The sequence below is a fragment of the Halichoerus grypus genome, chromosome 4, assembly GCF_964656455.1.
Source record: "Halichoerus grypus chromosome 4, mHalGry1.hap1.1, whole genome shotgun sequence".
Lineage (NCBI taxonomy): Eukaryota > Metazoa > Chordata > Mammalia > Carnivora > Phocidae > Halichoerus > Halichoerus grypus.
The window spans coordinates 164,649,070-164,670,261 of record NC_135715.1 but is presented as its reverse complement, the minus strand read 5'-3'; the positions used below and the strand labels follow the sequence as shown (position 1 = coordinate 164,670,261).

The 21,192-nt window shown below is 39.3% G+C and overlaps 1 protein-coding gene across 5 annotated transcripts in view; it reads left to right on the top strand.

Moving 5' to 3' along the window:
- The window catches only part of INO80D (INO80 complex subunit D), a 65,569-nt gene that overhangs the window by 28,751 nt on the left and 15,626 nt on the right, over positions 1–21,192 (top strand). For all 5 annotated transcript variants that reach the window (XM_036107962.2, XM_078071231.1, XM_036107959.2 and 2 more), the window contains 4 exons: positions 573–681; positions 9,975–10,199; positions 14,943–15,052; positions 16,900–17,033. In XM_036107962.2, coding sequence (XP_035963855.1) covers positions 573–681; positions 9,975–10,199; positions 14,943–15,052; positions 16,900–17,033 — 578 coding nt within the window. The remainder of the gene's footprint in view (positions 1–572; positions 682–9,974; positions 10,200–14,942; positions 15,053–16,899; positions 17,034–21,192) is intronic.

Below are 21,192 nucleotides of genomic sequence, written 5' to 3'. Positions count from 1 at the left end.
GCCGCATTAGAAATAGAATATTGCCCTCTTATCCTTTCCTCTTCCTGCAGAGGGTAAGAGCCAGGGCAGGGCTCTGCCTGGTGGATGGAGTCCTTTTCCTCCAGAGGGGTTGGGAAAGGGGATGAAGTGTCTGCCTTTGACAGTTTATCTTAGGGGCCTTCTTTGTGGAAGTGTAGAGTGAATCCACCAGTGCATTTTGACTTCTTTCTTACCTGAACATACATTAGCCTTGTTTTATGTTTTTCTGACATTATGTATGATGTTTAACGTATGGTGTTTTGGTGGGGGGAAGGACTGGAATCTCTGCTTATGTTTCTGCTCCATTTGTGAAGAGTCTTTGACGAAGAAGTTCATCCTTGGAATATAGCTTTTTTTTGTTACAGTGTCATTATTTTAAACCTGGCTGTATGTCATACATCATTATTAATATTTTTGTCAGAATAGAGAGGCATTTATTCATACAGTGATAGTGTGTGCTATAAGTTTTGGGTTATGCATTTTTGGTAGCTTTTTTTCTAAATTTTAAATAAAACATTTTTTTTTAACTTGCAATATCTTCTCACATGTCCCAGGGTTGGACTGGTCCGAAGAGAGCGGGGAGGAACTAGAGGACTCAGAGCAGGCCTCGCCATACCAGGTGGCATGGTCCATCCGAGAAACCCTCAGATATGAAAGACACATGTAAGTCTTCCTTTTTGTTTTTATTCTTCAGTTACCCCTGTAGTGGCCTGATGTTTCACTCTATATGCTAATGTTCTTTTATCTCATTGGATCTAGTTTTATTGTAATGGAGGTAAAAGAGATTCCACTTGGGAAGAAATGTACTATATAAAGCTTCTTTTCAGTTTTCTTGGTAAATTTGTTTCTGTACCTTTCCCATTTATCACTGAAGGAACCAATTGGAATAGAATTTAGGATGAAAAGGAACCTTCCAGATTACCTAGTCCCATCCCCTCATTTTACAGAAGAGGAGACCAAGGCCCAGGCAAGCTAAGGAACTGGCCTGAGGTCCCAGGGCTTCTCAGAGTTCCGCTGCCTGAATTCTCTGGATCTTCTTTGGCCTGATCCCTACAGTAGCTGGGAACAGTTTATTTCAGCTCTGTCTTCTACAAGATTGATCCATTCTTTAATCTTCCTTAAGCACCAAGTATTTCTAATGTGCTAAAACGGTTTTCAAGATAATCTCATTAGAGGTTCTTGGTATCTGCGTTCAGAAAGCTGTAGATTGATTAATGCACAGGACAGTGAGAAAGCTCTTTCTGTTTCAGGGGACTGCTTTAGGGATTCACTTAGTACAGTGGGGCCATTCTGAGATAGATCCCTGTCTGTGGAGCCAAAAGATGGCTCTCAGACTCAGCTAATTTTTTTGTTTTTTTTAAGTATTGTGGTTTGAATAGATGTTTGACAAGATAGAGGGGAGACCAGCTATCTGCCCCAGGCCAACTCCTAGACTCTCACAGTATCGTTGTATGGACGTATATTCTCTAGAACCTGGTTTTCTGGTTTATAGGCTTAAAATATGATTAATCACCCAGAGGTGATTAGGCTCAGGGAACTGATTCTCTAGAGTCTAATGCATAAACCAAAATGCCAGTTTAAAGTGAGAAGTAATCATTAAATAGTACAAATGTTCACTAAGCAAAACTACATGGGGAGCTTATTTGGGCCTGGAAGGAGAGTTAGTTGGATTTATTAATGGCCAGTTGTCCCGGCCTCCCCTATCTCCTAGATAGGATTGGAGAATGCTGTAGTTTTCTTCTCTCTCCAAGGTTCCATTTTATGTATCATTCAAGACTGCTTCCTTACCATTAGCATATTGTTTTTTTCAGATAAAGTACAGTTGAACTTAATACTCTGACAGTTACAGATAGTATCAGTCATGCTTCCTCAGGTGGATGTTCATGTCAGCTTAACTTGATTTGGGATATTTTGAGTTAATTTTACAAATTGCTGTAAATGAGGTAGCATAAGTAAATGCTTAAGCACAATACCTGGCACCTGGGCAAAGAATGATAAATGATAGTGAAGATTCCTGTTGGAATTCTCAGATTCTTTTGGAAGAAAAACTGATAGTAGTCTGATCATCATTCTGTGCTGCCCGTCTACCTGCTTCCCCCCACACCTGCTTTCCATGAGTTTTCTTGCTAAACCAGGATTATGCTTGAAGAAATTTTAGGGAGAAAGTTTGGCCTTTTTTTTTTTTTTTTTTTTTTTTTAAGTAAGCTTTATGCCCTGCAAGGGACTTGAATTCACGACTCAGAGATAGAGAGTCACATGTTCTACCGACTGAGCCACCCAGGTACCCCTGGCCTTGTTTTGGGAAAGATTTCTTGGTTACTTAGTTTAGCTGTATATGCATGTGCTGAAGGAGATCTCGCAGGCTCCTATCTCAAGAGCAGAAATAAGTTGGTTTCTTAAATGTATTATTACTTTTTTTTAAGATTTTATTTATTCATGAGAGAGAGGCAGAGGGAAAAGCAGGCTCCCCATGGAGCAGGGAGCCAGATGCAGGGCTTGATCCCAGGACCCCGGGACCACGACCTGAGCCAAAGGCAGATGCCCAACCGACTGAGTCACCCAGGTGCCCCTTAAATGTATTATTAACAGTAATTACTCCTAGTAACTGCTTACCTTTTCATACTCCTTTTTTTTTTTTTTTAAGATTTTATTTATTTATTTGACAGAGAGAGACATAGCGAGAGAGGGAACACAAGCAGGGGGAGCGGGAGAGGGAGAAGCAGGCTTCCCGAGGAGCAGGGAGCCCGATGCGGGACTCGATCCCAGGACCCTGGGATCATGACCTGACCCGAAGGCAGACACCTAATGACTGAGCCACCCAGGCGCACCCCTTTTCATATTCCTAATTGTGTCTTTGATAGAGAACATTTCTTGATTTTATTAAAGATTTATTTATATTTTTTATTTATTTTTTTTTAGATTTTATTTATTTGAGAGGAGAGAGAGAGAGCATGCGCAAGCATGAGCACTGGTGAGGGACAGAGGCAGAGGGAGAAGCAGGCTCCTGGCTGACCAGGGAGCCCAGTGCAGGACTCGATCCCAGGCCCCTGGGATCATGACCTGAGCCGAAGGCAGACACTTAATCAACTGAGCCACTCAGGAACCCAGATTTATTTATTTTTATTTTATTTATAAAGATTTTATTTATCTGACAGAGAGAGACACAGCGAGAGAGGGAACACAAGCAGGGGGAGTGAGAGAGGGAGAAGAAGGCTTCCTGCTGAGCAGGGAGCCCGATGCGGGGCTCGATCCCAGGACCCCAAGATCATGACCTGAGCCGAAGGCAGACCTTAGCGATTGAGCCACCCAGGCGCCCCTATTTATTTTTAGAGAGAGAGCGCGCATGAGAGTGAGTGGGGGCAGGGACAGGGGGAGAGAATCTTAGAGCAGATTCCGCGCTGAGCCTGATGCAGGGCTCCATCCCATAACCCATGAGATCATGACCTGAACCAAAACCAGGAGTCAGAAGCTTAACCAACTGAGCCATCCAGGCACCCCCCAGTTCTTAATTTTATTGTATGTATGTATGTATGTATGTATTTATTTATTTTTTAAGATTTTATTTATTCATTTGACAGCGATAGCAAGAGCAGTAACACAAGCAGGGGGAGTGGGAGAGTGAGAAGCAGGCTTCCCGCTGAGCAGGGAGCCCAATTGGGGCTCGATCCCAGGACCCTGGGATCATGACCTGAGCCCAAGGCAGACACTTAACAACTGAGCCACCCAGGCGCCCCCCAGTTCTTAATTTTAATGAGTACAATTTATTGGTCTTCTTCTTTATGGGTAATGTATTTGTGACCCATTTAAGAAATCATTACTTACCCCACAGCTTCACAGTCATGAAGCTATTCTCTAATACTCTTTTCTAGAAGCCTTATTGTTTTCCTGACAGTCTTTGTGGAAATTTATTTTTGTATAATTTGTATATAATGTGAGGTGCAGTGCTAAGGATCATTTTTTTCCGCGTGGATCTTCTATTTAACCAACACTATTGAAAACACTGTTGATCTTGCATTGGAACCCTTGGCATGTATGTGTATGTCTCTTTGTTCATTTTCTGTTCTTTTTCATTGGTCTTTTTAAAGAACAAGCTTTTAGTTTCATTGATTCTCTTTTAGCTTTATTTCATTGCTTTCTGTTCTTATCTCTATTATTTCCTTCTATTATGTTCTTCTATTCTTTCCTTCTTTGTTTGTCTTTTTCAAGTTTTTAAGGTGATAGCTTAAACCTGGGATCTTCCTTGTTTTCTGACATAGGCACTTGATGCTATACATTTCCCTCTACGTATGTTATAATCCCTGTAATACATTGCTGTTGTTTAAGCAGTTATCTTTTAAGACAATTGAAAAGAAAAATAATCTTTTGTATTTACCCACATAATTTCTAGGGTTTTTCTTCTTTGAATAGTTCCATATTTCCATCTGATGTTATTTTCTTTCTGTATGAGTGGTTCACTTTAACATTTCTTGTAGTGCCACCCTTCCGGTGATGAATTCTTTTAGCTTTTATGTCTGAAAAATTTTATCGAGGTATAATTGACTATGCCTTTTTGGCTTGGGGGGGTGAGGAGTGCAGAGGGAGAGGGAGCCTGGCGTGGAGACTCGATCTCACAACCCTGAGAGATTATGACCTGAGCTAAAATCAAGGGTTGGACGCTTAATTGACTGAGCCACCCAGGCACCCCATGCCTTTTTTTTTTTTTAATTGAAGTATAATCAACACACAATGTTGCATTAGTTTCAGGTATATAACACAGTGATTTGACAAGTCTATATGTTATGCTCTGTTCACCACAAGTGTAGCTCCCATCTGTCACCATACAACCCTAATACCATTGACTATATTCCCTATGCTGTACCTTTTATTCCCATGACTTACTGCATAACTGGAAGTCTGCACCTTCCTCTGTCTTTACCCCATTTTGCCCATCTCTCTACCCCCATCCCCTCTGGCAACCACCAGTTTGTCCTCTGTGTTTATGGGTCTGTTTCTGCTTTGTTTTGTTTTTTTTAGATTCCACATATAAGTGAAATCATATGGTATTTATCTTCTCTGACTTATTTCCCTTAGTATAATACCCTTTAGGTCCATCCATGTTACAAAGATGTATGCCTTCATTTTTGGAAGATATTTTTGCTGGCATAAAATCCTAGGTTGGCAGTTTTTCTTTCAGTACTTAAGGATGTTGCTCACATGTCTTGCATTATTTCCAATGAGAAGTCAACTGTCCTTCACATATTTGGCCCAAGGAACATTATGTGTCTTTTTTTTCTCTGTTAAGATTTTTCTCTTTATCAGTAATTTTAAACCATTTGTGTAGTTCATTTTCTTTATGTTCCTTTGCTTGGGGTTCATTGACTTTTTGGATCTGTAAGTTTATAATTTTCATGAAATTTAGAAAAATTTTGCCCTAGTTTTCTTCAATTATTTTTCTTCCCCCTTCTATTTGAGAGACTTAGTTACACATATTTTAGGCTGCTTGAAATTACTCCACAGCTTATTGATGTTCCATTCACTTTTTTTCCTCTGTGTTTCAGTTTGGAAAGTTCCTATTTCAGTTTGGAAAGTTCCTTCAGGTTAATTAATCTTTTGTGGCATCTAACCAGCCATCAATCCCATTCAGTCTATTTTTCATATTAGACATTGTATTTTTCATCTCTAGAAGTTTGTTTTGGGTCTTCTAAATTATTGTCCATGTCTCTCCTTGTCGTGATCATGATTACCTTCTCAAAAATGTGAAATATGGTTGTAATAACTGTTCTTTGATTCTTGGTTTACTAATTATGTCATCTGTATCATTTCTAGATCTGTTTCTATTGATTGATTTTTCTCCTTCTTATGGGTCCTAGTTTCCTGTTTCTTTGAATGTGTGATAATTTTTTATTAGATGCCAGGCATGGTTAATTTTACTTACCTTGATTCTGGTAGTTTGTCTTCCTTTAAGATCTTTGGGGACATAGTTATGTTACTTAGAAACAGCTTTTGAGGCTTGCTTTTTAAACTTTGTGAAATGGGGCCATGGCAGCCTTTAATTGAGGGCTCATTTACCCCCATTAGTGAGGCAGTCTGCTCCTGAGTGGTCTACCCAGTGCCCTGCAGATTGCACGTTTTTCCCCTTGCATGGTGGGACCAGAAACTACGCCTGCCCTGTGTGAGCTGCTGGAACTTCTCTGGCCTTCTCTTTTCAGATTCTTTTTGGGTATTCTTCCACACCCTTGCACTGATCAGTACTCAAGTGAAAAACTGAGAGGAACCCTCTGTAGATCTTCATAGTGCTTCTGTCTGTGCACCTCTCTGCTCCCCAGTACTCTGTCCTAATTCCAGCATTTCTGGGTTAGTTATATGTAGATGAGCACGCCAAATAAATATCTTGTCTCTGCAATATAATTGTGAGGTATGGGCTAGAGAACAGACTTGTGTCTTCAGTATTTAAGTGATGTTGAAGTTTTGAAAATGAAGGAGAATTTTCATACATGATGTGAGGATTGGGAAGAGAAAGAAGAAAGAAGAAAATGAGGAAAATAACAGGAGGAAGCAAGGAAATAGAAAGTTTGAAGATGAAAGGAAAAGAAGAATAAAGTGGTTTTTTGCAGAAGAGAGGTCTAGTAAGATCAGATTGAAAAATAATTGTTGCATTCCTACATTAATTAACCCAGATTGGGTATTTCTTTTTTATATGCTGCTAGATTCAACTTACTAATATTTTTTGCCTTTGAGATCATTAATAAGATTTTCCTTTTGTCCTATTGTCCTTGTTAATAAGTTTTTGGTGTCAAGTTTAGGTTAGCTTTATTAAAAGAATATTCCCTTGGGGCACCTGGGTGGCTCAGTCGGTTAATTGTCAGACTTTTGATTACGGCTCAAGTCATGATCTTGGCGTCATGGGATTGAGCCCTGCATTGGGCTCCATGCTCAGTGTGGAGTCAGCTGGAGATTCTCCCTCTGCCCCTCCTCCTGCTCGTGTGCTTGATCTCTCTAAAATAAATAAATAAAATCTTAAAAAAAAAAAAGAATATTCCCCTCTTTCCTGATATCTGGAATATTTTGTGTGTGATTGGAATTATTATTATTATTATTTTTTTTTATTGCTAGAGCTCATGGTAAAACTGTTTAGGCCAGGAGTTTTTTGCATGTGTGTATTTAATAAGTGATTTAATTTTAGTTAATGGATATAGGTTATTAGATGGATATAGGTTATTATCTAATAATAATACCTGTACTTATATTGTGATTTTAAATAGGTCATTTCTTTTCATTCTCTTCACAACTTTGGGAGCTGGGTGAGCCAGCTCTTTGATTTCACAGGTGAGGAAAGCCACATACTGAGAATGCAGTAGGTGGCAGGCCTGTCTCTGCTGGTAAATAATGGCCGCTGGCCTTTCTGTGCCCGGAATGACACTCTTCCTCTACAGCCAGGTGTGAAACACTAGGGTTAGAACATCTTGGAAGTGGGAGGCATGTTGGAGATTTTCTGGTTAAGGACCATGCTGGGGATGGCCCGTGGACCTGTGCAGGTCGGCAAACTACTTGTCACTGGCCCACAACAAGATCAGCATGGAACTTCTGATAAGCTTTGAAAATTTTTATTGTAATGATGAAACATGCCTCAACATCCAGGTGCATCTGTCCATTCATTGTCAACTTGAGAACTGCTGATCTGGTCTGTCCTCCCCGCCATAACAGAGTCTTTTCAAATAATAGCTTTGGCAAGTGATTATCTACCTGAGCTTAACTCTCCCTTTAAGACTTGCAGTTTCTCCTCTCTTTCTTTTTTCTATTAATAGCCCTTCCATTCTCCTCTTATGCAAGTTCAAAGTCATTGAGTCATTATTGACTTTCTTATCCTTCATATCCAGTCACCAAATTGAGTTAATTCTTTTGTGATAATGGCCCTTACAGGTCTCATTCTTTCTATTATCTCTGTGGCCTTTTACTTACAGGCCCTCCCCTGTCCCTCAGTTGCTAGTTGTTGGCTATGGAATCTGTATTCCTTCCCTCGCTGTGCTCCTGCTTATCGTTTCTAACGGTTTTTCCCACTGCTGCCTTCGATACCTCATCTGTACTTTACATTCTTTACGTCTGAAATGGAATTTATTTCCTGCCCCAGATCTGCTCGTGTTCCTCTTCCCTGGGCTTCGCTGAGGGAAGGGGCCGCGTGACTGTTGTCCCTCACACCCTCCCTTCCCAGTTGACGGAGGTCTGCCTTTCATGCATGCAGGATCTCTTTCCTCTCCTGCAGTCCCGCTGCCGCCGTCCTGGTGCGGGTTCTTGTTACCTGTTACCTGGAGTGTTTTAATAATTTCCTCCCTGCCCTCTGCCCTGTCTCTTCCCATTTCTGCCTGCTGACGGTGTAACCTTTCTCATGCACGGCTCTATTATTGTTGCCTATTTTCTTCAAACTCTATGAGGTTCTTCACTGCCAGTAGAATCTAGTGTTTAGGTTTAGAAAGTTGGCCTCACCCACTGTACTCCCCTGTGTATGCCACATCTTCGCCAAAGCGAGCTACTTAGTACTTGCTGTTCTCTGTCCTGTCCGTCTCTGAAGCCTGACTTGTATTCCTTTATCCTGGCGAGGTACCCTTTCTTTTCTCTTCAAATTCTACCCTTTCTTCACGGTTCAGTTCTGTTGGCATCTCCTCTGTGAAGCCTCTCATCCAGCAATCTTGCTAGTGAACTTTAATAGCACTTTAGCCGTATCTAGACCTCTCTATGTTCTCTGCCTCACATTGAAGATATTTATAGTACCTACCGGCTCGACTAGAACTCCCGAATGAAAACCTGCTATGGGACTTCAGGGAACAATTCAGAATAAAGATTCCTGGGCCCCATTCCATGGAAATTCTGGTTCAGTAGATCTAGGGTAGGTCTTGGGATCTCAAATTGTGAAAAACTCCTAGATTTTTCTAATTGAAGGTCAGATACTTGAATCATTGGTCAGCCTGCCCCACGGTTTTAGTTACTGATTCGATTATCTTTTGAGTTAACTTTGGGGATGTGTTTATCTTGTCTAAACTGCATTGCAAACTGCTTAAATTATTTTCTCCTTTATAGGACTCAACGTAATAGACATATAGCAAATGTTGAATGTTAAATAAATGAAAAGATTGAAGTAAGATCCTTTAATTGGTATATTTGTAGTAGCTACTATACTGAAGAGAACATGTTTCTTAGGACTTATTTCTTAGACCAGAAATTTGCAAAGTAGGGATTCCTGGCTGGCTAAGTCTGTTAAAGTGTCTGCCTTTGGCTCAGGTCATGATCCTGGAGTCCTGGGATCGAGCTCGGTGGGGAGTCTGTTTTTTCCTCTCCCTCTGCCCCTCCCCCCCACTCGTGTTCTCTTTCGCTTGCTCTGCTCTCTCTCTCAAATTTTTTTAAAAACCTTTTAAAAAAAAGGATATCTCCTGTGTTAAAAGAAAATAATAAAAAATACTGTAGAGTGATTGTGACCCCTACAATTAACATTCTGTAAGTGCTTAGCAAGGGGAGTGAAAACCAGTACATCTAAAAGGGCAGGTCTTTGATAAGGCACTGTTGGAATTCACTGCTCTATTTCTGGTATGACCTATCTTTTATGAAATTATGCTTAGTGTTTCCTCATAACTGCCATGTCATTTACTCAGTCGTTTTAGTTAAGCAAAGGTAAAGAAACTGTTTTCTTCCCGAGAACCCCTAGTCACTTAAAATTTAGAAGACCCTGATGCATTCTGTCTAACTCTGACATGCTGAGAAGGTGAAGCATCTGAAAGCACTGGGTGGCGTCTCCTGCCTTATTTATTGTCGAAATATTGTATTTACTTTCAGCTCTACTGGAATTCTCTAATTTTGTGAAGTATGTGCTCACCTGCCCCAAATGTGGACCCTTGTGCATCCGAGTAGCTCATTGACCCGCTTTGCCCCGTCTCTAAACCGAGCCTGACGTTTAATCAGTTTCTCCCTTCTCTTTGTGCACTTTCCAGGTCAGATGACGATGATACGGAGAGTAGGAGCTCCAGGGTGACCCAACTTTGCACTTACTTTCAGCAGAAATATAAGCACCTCTGCCGCCTGGAGCGGGCAGAATCTCGTCAGAAGAAATGCCGGCACACGTTTAGGAAAGCCTTGCTGCAGGCGGCCGGCCGCGAGCCGGAGTGTGCTGGTCAGTTAATGCAGGACCTGCAGAGAGCCGCGTGCCGCCGAACCAGGTGAGAGCCCCGGGCAGCCCCCTGGTCCTCAGCCACCTGCCTCTCTTGTCTGTGTTTTGACAGGATAGTGCGGCACAGTGGGCAGTGGGCATTTAAGCCTGAAATATTGAAGCGTTGCATTTTGCTTTTGTTGCTCATATAAAGTTTTGCATCACGTGGCGAGAGAACATCGCCACGAGCTGTCTAAAAGCATTGCTGTTGGTTTGCCAGAACTTGACTAGAATTTACACCGTAAAGTATTTGAGAATGCTACCTGCCTTAAAAAAAAAAACAAAAACCAGTGCTTAGAAATTTCATGTATTTAAAAGTGATATTTGCCATTTTTTTTACTACAGAAATAGTATTTTACAATTTTTACTTAATATTTTTTAAAAATTTTCTTTCCAGCATATTTTCTGTTGATATTTCCATTATCCCACATATTAGGTCTTCAGAATACTTTATTACATTGCATTTCTTTGGGGGAAAACTTTTCTTTTTATATTATAGTCCAGGTATTTGCTTATTGTAAATTTGAAAAACATAGGAAAGGGGGGGGATTTCCATAATATCACCATGCACAGAACAGAGAGTGAGTACTGTGAACATTCTGATTGTTTCCTTGTAGTCTATTTTCTTTGTGTGTGTGCGTGTGCACACGTCTGTGTATGAAATCTCCAGTGAGCCATGTATTTGTATTAAAGCAAAATTGAGATCATGCCATGTGTATATTTTATTTCCTACTTTTTTTCCGTGGAACATTGGATTATGACCATTTTCTCATGACACTAATTCTTTAAAACATGGCTTTTAATGGCTTTGTAATATGGATGTCAATCCTTGGACTTTTTCTGGTTTTTGTATGTATTTAAGTAAAACTGGATCTATATTGTTTAAGAGCTGTGTGTCCAATTTTTTTCCTTAAAAATAAATCATTGCCATTCCCCTATGTTCTTAAAAATTGTTTTGAAAACATGGTTTTTAATGTGTGCGTACTATTTTATTGACAGAAAGTCCATAAATTGGACATGTGGAAGTTATCTGATGTTTCAGTGAAGAAATTGTGGTGTTATTATCATTTCAGAAATTAGTTTAGGTGGTGAAAACTTATCATAATTATTTATTTAGGTTATATACCTTCTAAAAATACTAGCTTAAGTGGCGCCTGGGTGGCTCAGTCTGTTAAACGTCTGCCTTAAGGAAATAATTTTCAAATTTAGAAGGCATAGTTTTTTTGTTTGTTTGTTTTTAAGATTTTATTTATTTGAGAGAGAGCACAAATGGAGAGGAGGGGCAGAGGGAGAGGGAGAAGCAGGCTCGCCGCTGAGCAGGGAGTCCAATGCAAGGCTGGATCCCAGGACCCCGAAATCATGACTTGAGCTGAAGGCCGGTGCTTAACTGACTGAGACACCCAGGCGCCCTGGAAGGCATAGTTTTTTATGGAGTTTATTATTTCACAATTTTTAGTTACTGTTTTTTTCAGATAACAACCTTGAGATACACACACACATTTTTATGAGTTTATATAACAAAATATTAGCAGTGGCTATCTCTAGAGGGTGGGATTATTGATAAGGTTTAAAAAATTAGTATTACGTATATTCTAATTTTTCTATAGTGATCATGAGTCACTGAGGAAAAAAGGAGTTTAAAATAAAACTAAAAAAAAAATGTCTTTTGCTTTATAGCCTGATCATATTTTTTACATACCCATATATTTTTTGAAATTTCATTTTACGTTAATGTATTTTGGTTTTCGTTATATTTGTTATAAAAAAAAAACAACCGATTTTTCAGTTGCATATATCAGGAAGATAGTATGCCCATGAGAGTTTTCTGCTGCTTGGGATATTTAGAGTTGTTTGAAACTTTGTATGTGTATCTAATACACCCACATTAATGACTGCTGCCTGCAGCATATTACCTCACTCATAGAGCCCCGACTCCTGTGTAGGGGGGAAGGTAGGGTCTGTTCTAGAACATCCTTTAAGTCTTAAGTTACTAGAGACTTAACTTTTCTCAGAGAAACATTCCCAGTGTTCCACTATTAGGTCCCCCGATTATGTATCTGTATTGTGCTCCGTACTCTGCTTCATTGTGGAATCGTATACTAATATTTCTGTCAGGCTAGACAGTCTCTTTTTTTAAGATTTTATTTATTTTGAGATCGAGAGCACAAGCGGGCAGGGGGAGGGCAGAGGGAGAGGGAGAAGCAGACTTCCTGCTGAGCAGGGAGCCTGACACAGGGTTGGATCCCAGGACCCTGAGATCATGACCTGAGGCGGAGGCAGACACTTAACCGATAGATCCACCCAGGCGCCCCAAGCTAGACAGTCATTTTTGTGAGGGCAGGAACAATGTACATTTTGTTCATAAATCTCCGGTATTGATGAATGAATGGATAGAATTAAACAAGTGAAGAGACGTCTGTTCTCTATTTGTTGAAAGAATTCACTTGGTTTGACATAGGTTTTAAAATAATGATATCTAACATTTGCATTAGATAATGCTTTCAAGTGTATGATTTCAGTGGAGACTTTAGTTTTGTCCAGCAATGAAGCAATCTATATGTGTAGAGTGTTATATACATTGAATCTAGTATATTATTAGGACCTTGTCAAAGATGTAAGTAAGGACTGTACTCTGAGTTTGGGACAATTCGGTATTTGTGTAGAAAACTGTATTTATCTATGATTTTTAACTGGCAGAATCAACCCCCCCCTTTTTTTTTTCAAAACATTTCCCAAACCACCATTAGTGATTTTTTTTTTTTAAATTTCGTGATAATTAAATATTACTAAACAAATACCAAGATGAACTCTAATATTCAGTTCTCAAATTTATTTGATGTCATTTGTTTATGTCACTCATGATTAGTAAAAAGTTTATTGCTCAGTGCCTCACTGATAATCATTTAACAATGAGCCATAGTCAGTTGTTGGTGATTGGTAGTTTACTACTTCACATTATATTTTAGGTTCACAAAAATCAGCTGTCAGTTGGATAATGCCCACTATTTGATGTTTTTGCTTTCAAAGACTAGTTCCACAAAAGACATTTAAAAAGTTGCTTTTAAATGTTTTAGAGGTTAAAACTTTAATGGCTGCCTTTTAATATAGGTATCCTTTAACATACAGTTTGGATCTAAACTGAGTAACATTATTCTTTCTCATCTAATAGCTTTGTCGTATATATTGGTGAATATATGGAATAAACCACTGAAATAGCTTAACTGTGTAGACTCACATCTAAGTATCTTGTAGCCGACAATCCTACAGAGACTAGTGTTTGTGTAGAAACTTTATTGTAAAAGGGGGATCTAATAATACAAAAGGGAAGCTTGTAGTAGGTGTTTTCACATTAAAAACATCAAAATGTTTTGGTAATTTTCCCTTTGTTTTGTTGGGATTATTCGGATAATACAAATCTGTTTAACATCAGGCATTTTTACCTTAATTATCCAGGGAAGTATTGAAATTTTGACTTTGAGTTTATTTTACTGTTTAAGGGATAGATGGGTGAGTTGGAACGTATCAGCAATTTTACAAAATGAAACCAGGCCCTTCGAAGTCTAGGATAAAGGAAAACGAGGGAATGTGTGGTACTCAAGGCTTGGTAAATGGCTGAGCAGATTCTTGAAGTGTTCCACAAAAATAATCCATTCAGTATAGAGAATTGCTTTCTATTTAAATCTAGACCAAGAGAATTGGGGTAAGCTGCCGAAGTAGTACAGCTTCATTTATTTGAAATTGTGTATCCTTTTTACAGACCTAAGTTAATGGCCCGCTTCCCCACTCTTGTGATTCTGACACATCTTGCAGAACCTTAATTAAAGCAGCTTCGATGGCAGCACCTGGTTCTCTATTTGCATGGATTGTTTATAGGAAAGTTAGAGTAGAAATTTTACTTAGATTTTCTGTAAATTCATATGTAATTTGGGTTCCGTATGACCTTCTAATTACTATAAATCCTATTGAAGTCCTTAGACTTAGAAACAATTCAAAAGATAATTTTATTTTTAATGCGTGATGTGTGATTCAGTATATTACGTAGATTCTTTTTCTACCCTCAGATAGGTGTAAAGTCCTACCAGTTTGTGATGCTTCAGAGAATCACATTACACAGGACAGTTTTTGTACTTCTAAGAACTTGAATATTATTTATTTTTATTTTTTAATGTTTGTTTAAAACTATGGAAACATCCACAAAATAATAAAATGAATACTTGTTATAGAGAGAGTGGGAACTGGCAAATTGGGATAAGGGTAGGTAGAAAGGAGACTCTTTTTTTAAATTTTACTTATTTTAAATCTCTTTCTTTGTTTTTGGGTTTTTTTTAAAGTATTTGTGTGTTTGTGTGTGTGAGAGAGAGAGGGAGAGAGCACAAGCAGAGGGAGAAGCAGACTCCCCGCCAATCAAGGAGTCCAATGCAGGAGGGACTTGATCCCAGGACCCTGGGATCATGACCTGAGCTGAAGGCAGACGCTGAACCCACTGAGCCACCCAGGTGTCCCAAAAGGAACCAAAATATCACTTAAAAAGAAAAAACAGGCAGAGTTGAAATCAATTATAATACAGTTACTTGTTTTGTCAGTAGATTGCGGAAATACTGGAACTTGTCGTTGTACCTGATCGTTACCTTTTATTTAAAGAATGTAGAAAGGTGCAGTGTTGGTGTTACAACCTGCCAGCGTAGTGTTGAAAAGTTGCCCTGGATCTTTAAAGCATTTTTTAGAAATTAATGTTGTCTCTTTGCTTTCTTAGCATAAGCCGGACCAAGTTGAGGGAGGCGGAGCCAGCAGTGTGCAGTGGAACCGTGAAGGGTGAACGGTGCCCTAACAAAGCCCTTCCATTCACCAGACATTGTTTCCAGCGTATCCTCTTAACTGAATTGAGTGTGCATTGAAAAGTATTAATTCATTCGGGGCTAGTATTTCATTCTTAAGCCAAGTGGATGACTTTTGAAATCCTAACTATTTCATGTTTATAATTTTTATATAACTTTTCATTTTCATGATGTCTTCTGAATAATTTTTTTTCTGCTTCTATCATTGTGATTCTCTATTCAAGAATTATATCAGAATCTGCAAAATTGATAGCAAGTCGCAGATTCTTCTGGTGGCCGTCACTTAAGTAAAAGAAATCTGGTTCTTACGTGGTTCTGCATAGCTTCTAGGAAGCAACTATAACACTCATTGATGGAGAAGTCAAATCATATTATTCAAAAACTGATTTTAGTCTTCCAGGAAAGTTACACAGTTTTACAGTGTGCTTTTTGCTCTGGGAATAATTTGCTATTTGTATTGAGCATAGTGCTGATTTGAAATGAGAGAAAGATAAACATCACTGACTAGGAAAGAAGATACATTAAGACAATATACTTGAGGAAAACCTGTGGTAAAGGGCTTCAGGCTGGTTATGAAATCTCATTACTCTCACTTTTATTAAACATTTAAAATTGAGTAGCATTTAAAAAATTTATATAGTAGCAATTACTTGCTCTTCTTTATTGTCTTTGACTTTTTGCCCTCCTTTCTATTTCCTGGCATTAAATTTCCACAACTTTTTCAGCAGCACTTTCTATGCAGTAAAGGTTTTATAAATAGCTTTAACTATTAAAAGTATAAAGGAAAAACAGAAAGGTACTTCCTTGACAGGTATGAAGTACGAGTTCAGGAAATGTCGCTAGGGGCTAAAAGTTTGGACATTTAAAAATGTTGATGAAGTAAAGCTGATGTTCCGGTTTTAATGATAAAGTTTTGATCAAAAAGTAATTCTTCATAAGTTCTAAGTGAGAGTTTTGTGTTGGAAATGAAAAATCAAATTTGGATAGATGAGGTTTTTTTTTGTTTTTTGTTTTTGTTTTTTTACTGTGTTCGAAAGTCACTTTATTTTTTTTTTTAAGATTATTTATTTATTTATTTGACAGAGAAAGACACAGTGAGAGAGGGAACACAAGCCGGGGGAGTGGGAGAGGGAGAAGCGGGCTTCCCGAGGAGTAGGGAGCCCGATGTGGGACTCGATTCCAGGACCCTGAGATCATGATCTGAGCTGAAGGCAGACGCTTAACGACTGAGCCACCCAGGCACCCTGGATAGATGAGTTTTTATAATTACATCTTAAAATTTTTATTCTTCTTGATGTGGATTATATGTGAAAATTTTCCTTAAAAGAAAGTGTTTTTTTCTAACCATTGTAGTGGGACTTCTAGGAGTTTTAGTGTGTTAAGAAGGAAACAACCCTGCTTTTTCCAAATAACAAAAATCAGAATGTCCGTAAAGGAGACTCCTATTAGGAGACCTTTAGCAAAATAGACTCCTTTAGAAGTATCTTCTGATAAATTCAGCAATTATCATTTCCCATATCAGTATTTGGCTTGGTTCTTCAGCTTTTATGGATAAGAAAATTTATTAGTAAACACAAATAAGGGAAGAAGCAGATTTTTTTTCTTAAAGACTAAAGTAGAGAGAGAGTGCGTGCGTGCATGCGGTGAGGGAGAGGACAAAGGAGAGAGAATCTCAAGCAGACTCCCCACTGAGCACGGAGCCCCGTACGGGGCTCGATCCCATGACCCTGAGACCACAACCTGAGCCAAAACCAAGAGTTGGGCGCTTAACCAACTGTGCCCCCAAGGGGGTCCAGAAGTGGATTTTATATAAAAATTGAAAACTTAAATAATTTGAGTTTCAGTGCATTATATTCCTAACTTTGAAAACCACAGATATCCTCTTGAACCGCTCTCAGCAGCTTTTCTCAAGTTGCACGGCCAAGTTTGCAGACGGACAGCAGTGCTCTGTGCCCGTGTTCGACATTACACACCAGACCCCTCTGTGTGAAGAACATGCCAAAAAAATGGTGAGTTCACATTTTATTTTCTGCAGCAGAGACTTTCAAACGGACAGCAATCCATAGTAGAAAGTATCTGTTGACTTAGTACAAACTGTGTGTGTATGTAAATATATGTTAATATATAAATATGTATATAAATATTAATATAATAATATAGGTATATATGTGCTGGTCATGATCCACTGAATTAATTTCATAGCTAATTTAAAAAAAAAAAACTGTTCTAGAAGGTATTTAGTAGTTACTTACATATGGTTATTTTGTTATCTATCCCTATTCTATACCTCCCTTCTCCTTAAGGTACATTTTCTTGTACTTAACAGATTTTTCAAGCTTTCTTTGCCCCATTTCTCTAGATTTTTGCTTTTTTATATACAATTCTGTGAATGTCTTAAATATTTGATGACATTTCAGCCACAAGCCAATGTTTTCTGTAATTAAGTGCATTTTTATTGTTTTTACCCAGATACTTGGCTGAGTTCGGCTCTTTGCTCGGTAGTATGTGAGGTATATGTATTAAAAAGCTGAATAAGACCAGTCTTTCCCTCTGTAAGCATTTTGTAGTTCTAAGGGTGCACCAGGGTAACTGCATGGCCATTGGACCAGGACTTAATAATATAAGGCTGTGATCCTGGTGTTGCCACCAGCAAAATGTGTAGCAAGGACTGTTTTAAGTTAAAAATCCCAGCTGAGTGTAGCAAACATTTGTAGCCATCAGTCCACAGTGAGAGGCTCACACTGGATGATAAAAACCATACGAATCTCTTGGCTCTGTGTTCAAACGTTCTTGAATCCAAGCACGTAGTACCAGCTTGGCTACTACCATTCTAGCCTCAGTTGTCCTCACCTTTGCCTGGATGACTAATAGTCTCCTAATTGGTCCCCCTTGCTCTAGCTGTGCCCCCTACCCCCAGACATATTGTTCACATAGCAGCTAGAGTAGGCTGTATGGGCTCCACTCCCTTTGAGTTCACGTGCCGTAAAATTCACTCCTTTTGCTCCACAGTTCTCTGAGTTTGACAATACACACAGTCCTGTAACCACCGACATACTCAAGATACGCCATTAACCCCCCACATTCTCTTGTGTTACCCCCCGCCCCCACAGTCTACCCCTCCCTCTGTCTCCACTGAAGTCTTCCTGCCCCTACAATTTTACATTTTCCAGAATGTCTTATAATTGGAATCCTACAGTATGTGGCCATCTCAGCAGGCCTTTGAGAATATACATGTGATCGTTTTAGTTTCCTGGTCAGAACCTTCCAGTGGCTTTCCATCAGAGCCTGAATCAAATCCAAGATTCTCACCCTGGCCTATGAGACTTCCTGATCTGGTCTTTGCAGTCTCTCCAGCTGCACATAGTACCCCCTTCACTTTCAGAGTTCTAGCAACATCAGCCTTCTTGCTGCTGCTTCAGCACTCGAAGCTTGCTCGCACCTCATGGGCTTTGTGCTTGTTTGTCCCTTTTCCTCCATTTCTGCATGCCTCACTGCTTCATTCAGGTTTCTGATCAGATGTCACTTCATCAAAGAAGTCTTCCACCTCCTCTCCACCTCTGTCATTTTTTATCCTCAAAACTCTACCTTGTTTTTCTTCCTAACAGTGATATCAGCCTGATACTATATTATCTATTAATTAGTTTGTTTATTGCCAGTATCCCTCTACTAGAATGTCAATTTGACAAAGGCAGGAACATTTTTTGTTCATTGCTATATCCCCAGTGCTTAGAACAAAGATGGTCAGTAAGTCATTGTTGAATAACAGTTGGGCACATGGCTGGGAAAGGTTGAAATTCGGAATTAGGTTCAGCCACTGGACAGAACAGCCATTGGTAGAAGCACCTCAAGCTACAGGAAGTCCAGGCTGATACACAGAACTTGGTATTCGATGGGTATGAACCCATACGACAGATGGTAAGTTAGTAAATGCAGTGTCCTGGCACGTAAGTAGGAGACAGTGAGCAAGTTAGGAGTGAATAGTGTAGGCAATGGATGGATGGCATGAGGAAAGCCTCTAGGGCCTGGAGGCACCAGTGCTCCGGAGGAGCTCTGTAGGGGACTACCAAGAGCCCACAGGGCCTCAGGTGGGGGCAGTTCTGTGTGGAGTACCTGGCACATGACCAACAATGTTGTTGGGCTACAAGGCATAAACTTAGGAGGATAAGACATACACCTAGAACCAGAACTAGGTGGTACCGGAGTGTCTTACAAGTAGGACATGTAGATCTTGGGCTACATAACCTTTCTCTTGCCTAACATCCACACTGGTCCTAGGGGGAGAGCCTGGGGTGGATGCCCAGCACCCTGGTGGGTACCAGTGGTTGCTCAGACACTGTTTGTTGAATTAAATAGCTGATAATAATAAAAGTAGGCCTCAGGTATTGAGCCAAAGAACTACAGATGCTGGGAAACAGCCTTTCTTTTTTTGTTTGTTTCATAAATTTGTACATTTGTGACTTGAGTCTGTAATTTAGATCCAAGTATTTGGCTAGTATTAAACTTCTTTTGAATTTCCTGAATTGATAATTTAATTTTATTCTTTCTTGTCTTGAATTTGTTTGCTAGTATTAATAACTAGTTTTAGTTATTAGTTTTCAAATACTTTGTACTCATTTTATGTGTTTAGTTACAAGTTATTAATGAGTTCACTAAATCAAAAGTGACATCAATTGTAAAAACCACGATTGTTTTATATACCACCAAGAAATTTAAAAAGTGGGGCACGGTGCATTTCTTACCACTTACAATTTTTGTTTTATATTTATCAAAATAGCTTCTTTAGACTTAATCAGGCATAGATTTTTATCTTTTCTAAAGCTCCTGGTTTCCGCTGAATTACTTGATGCGGGAAAGGCAGTGTTTTCTGTGTACATCAACTGTAACACAGTTTTGTTTACGTCGTGGTTGTGTTCCTTTCTCATTTGGTTGTTGTTTTACAAAAAAAAAGGAATTGTGGTCAGATCTTCAATAATGAGTATTTGCTTCACTAATGACCAGTTGTATACGCTGCTTCTCTTTGTGCTTTCGCACACTCAGCTTTTCCTCTTCGTGTAAAACCAATAACACACATCCCTCGACTCAAAACAGCAACAGTACCAAGAACATACGCACATCTGTAGGCAACGCCAACTATCATGACCATCACCAGGCCAACAGCAGTTGTAAGATGGACCTCAATTACAGAGACGCTACAATGTGTAACTTGGAACTAATGAAACACAGTATTCAGATTGAAGGGTGGCCGCTGAAGAAGGCTGGTTATATGGTCAATTTCTTGTTCTTCCTGGCTGGTTCTTCCTCTCTCTGCTCACTTAATTGGAACAGTTTTATAACACTGAAGTCCCATGGTCTCTCTTTACCTGTCTCCCTGGCCCGTGTCAATGACTGGAAGGACTTTTACTGTGTCATGATTTCTGAGGCTACATCTCCACCCCATTCTTTATCCCTTATACCGTTTTCTCCTATCTCCTGGGACATCTTCATACCTCAAATTGTGAGCCAAACTGAATTCTTTAACTTTTCTTCTGAATCCTTATTCTGCTGTGTGCTCTGTTCCAACTAATGATATCATCTAACAGTCAACCCTAGAAACCCCAGAGGCGTCTTCGACTGCTCTCTTCCCTTCATCCTCACCACATCCAAGGAGCTGTCAAATCTTGAGAATTCTGTCCCTACAGGGCCTTGCTTTTCCATTCCCACTCATATCACCTTAGTCTTTTACCTTGTATTGACTGTTGAAGTGGCCCTCTGATTGGAAATAATGCCTCCACTTACCTTTTGTCTGTCCCTTTACCTTGCTACCAGCCTAGTTACTCCTTTCAAAACATGTCAAGTTGTGTTAATCCTTTCATCAAATATCATTTCACATTGCCTCTAAGATGAAGTTGAAAATCCTTAACAGGGTATTCAAAGTCATATATGATCTGGTCCTAAACTTTACAGCTTACTTTCATATTCCATCCTCCATACGCCACACCCCAAGCACCAATCATACCTGGTTATTTGCTGTTCTTTTTGTCTTGTTTGTGCCATTTCCTTTTAATCATGCAAAACTACAAATAATTGATTTTCCTTTTGTGTACCCATAGAAGGTCATTATTACCCTATTTTCTCTGTACTGTATTTATGTATACTTGTATTCATGTTTTTCCTATGGAAGAGTAAGTT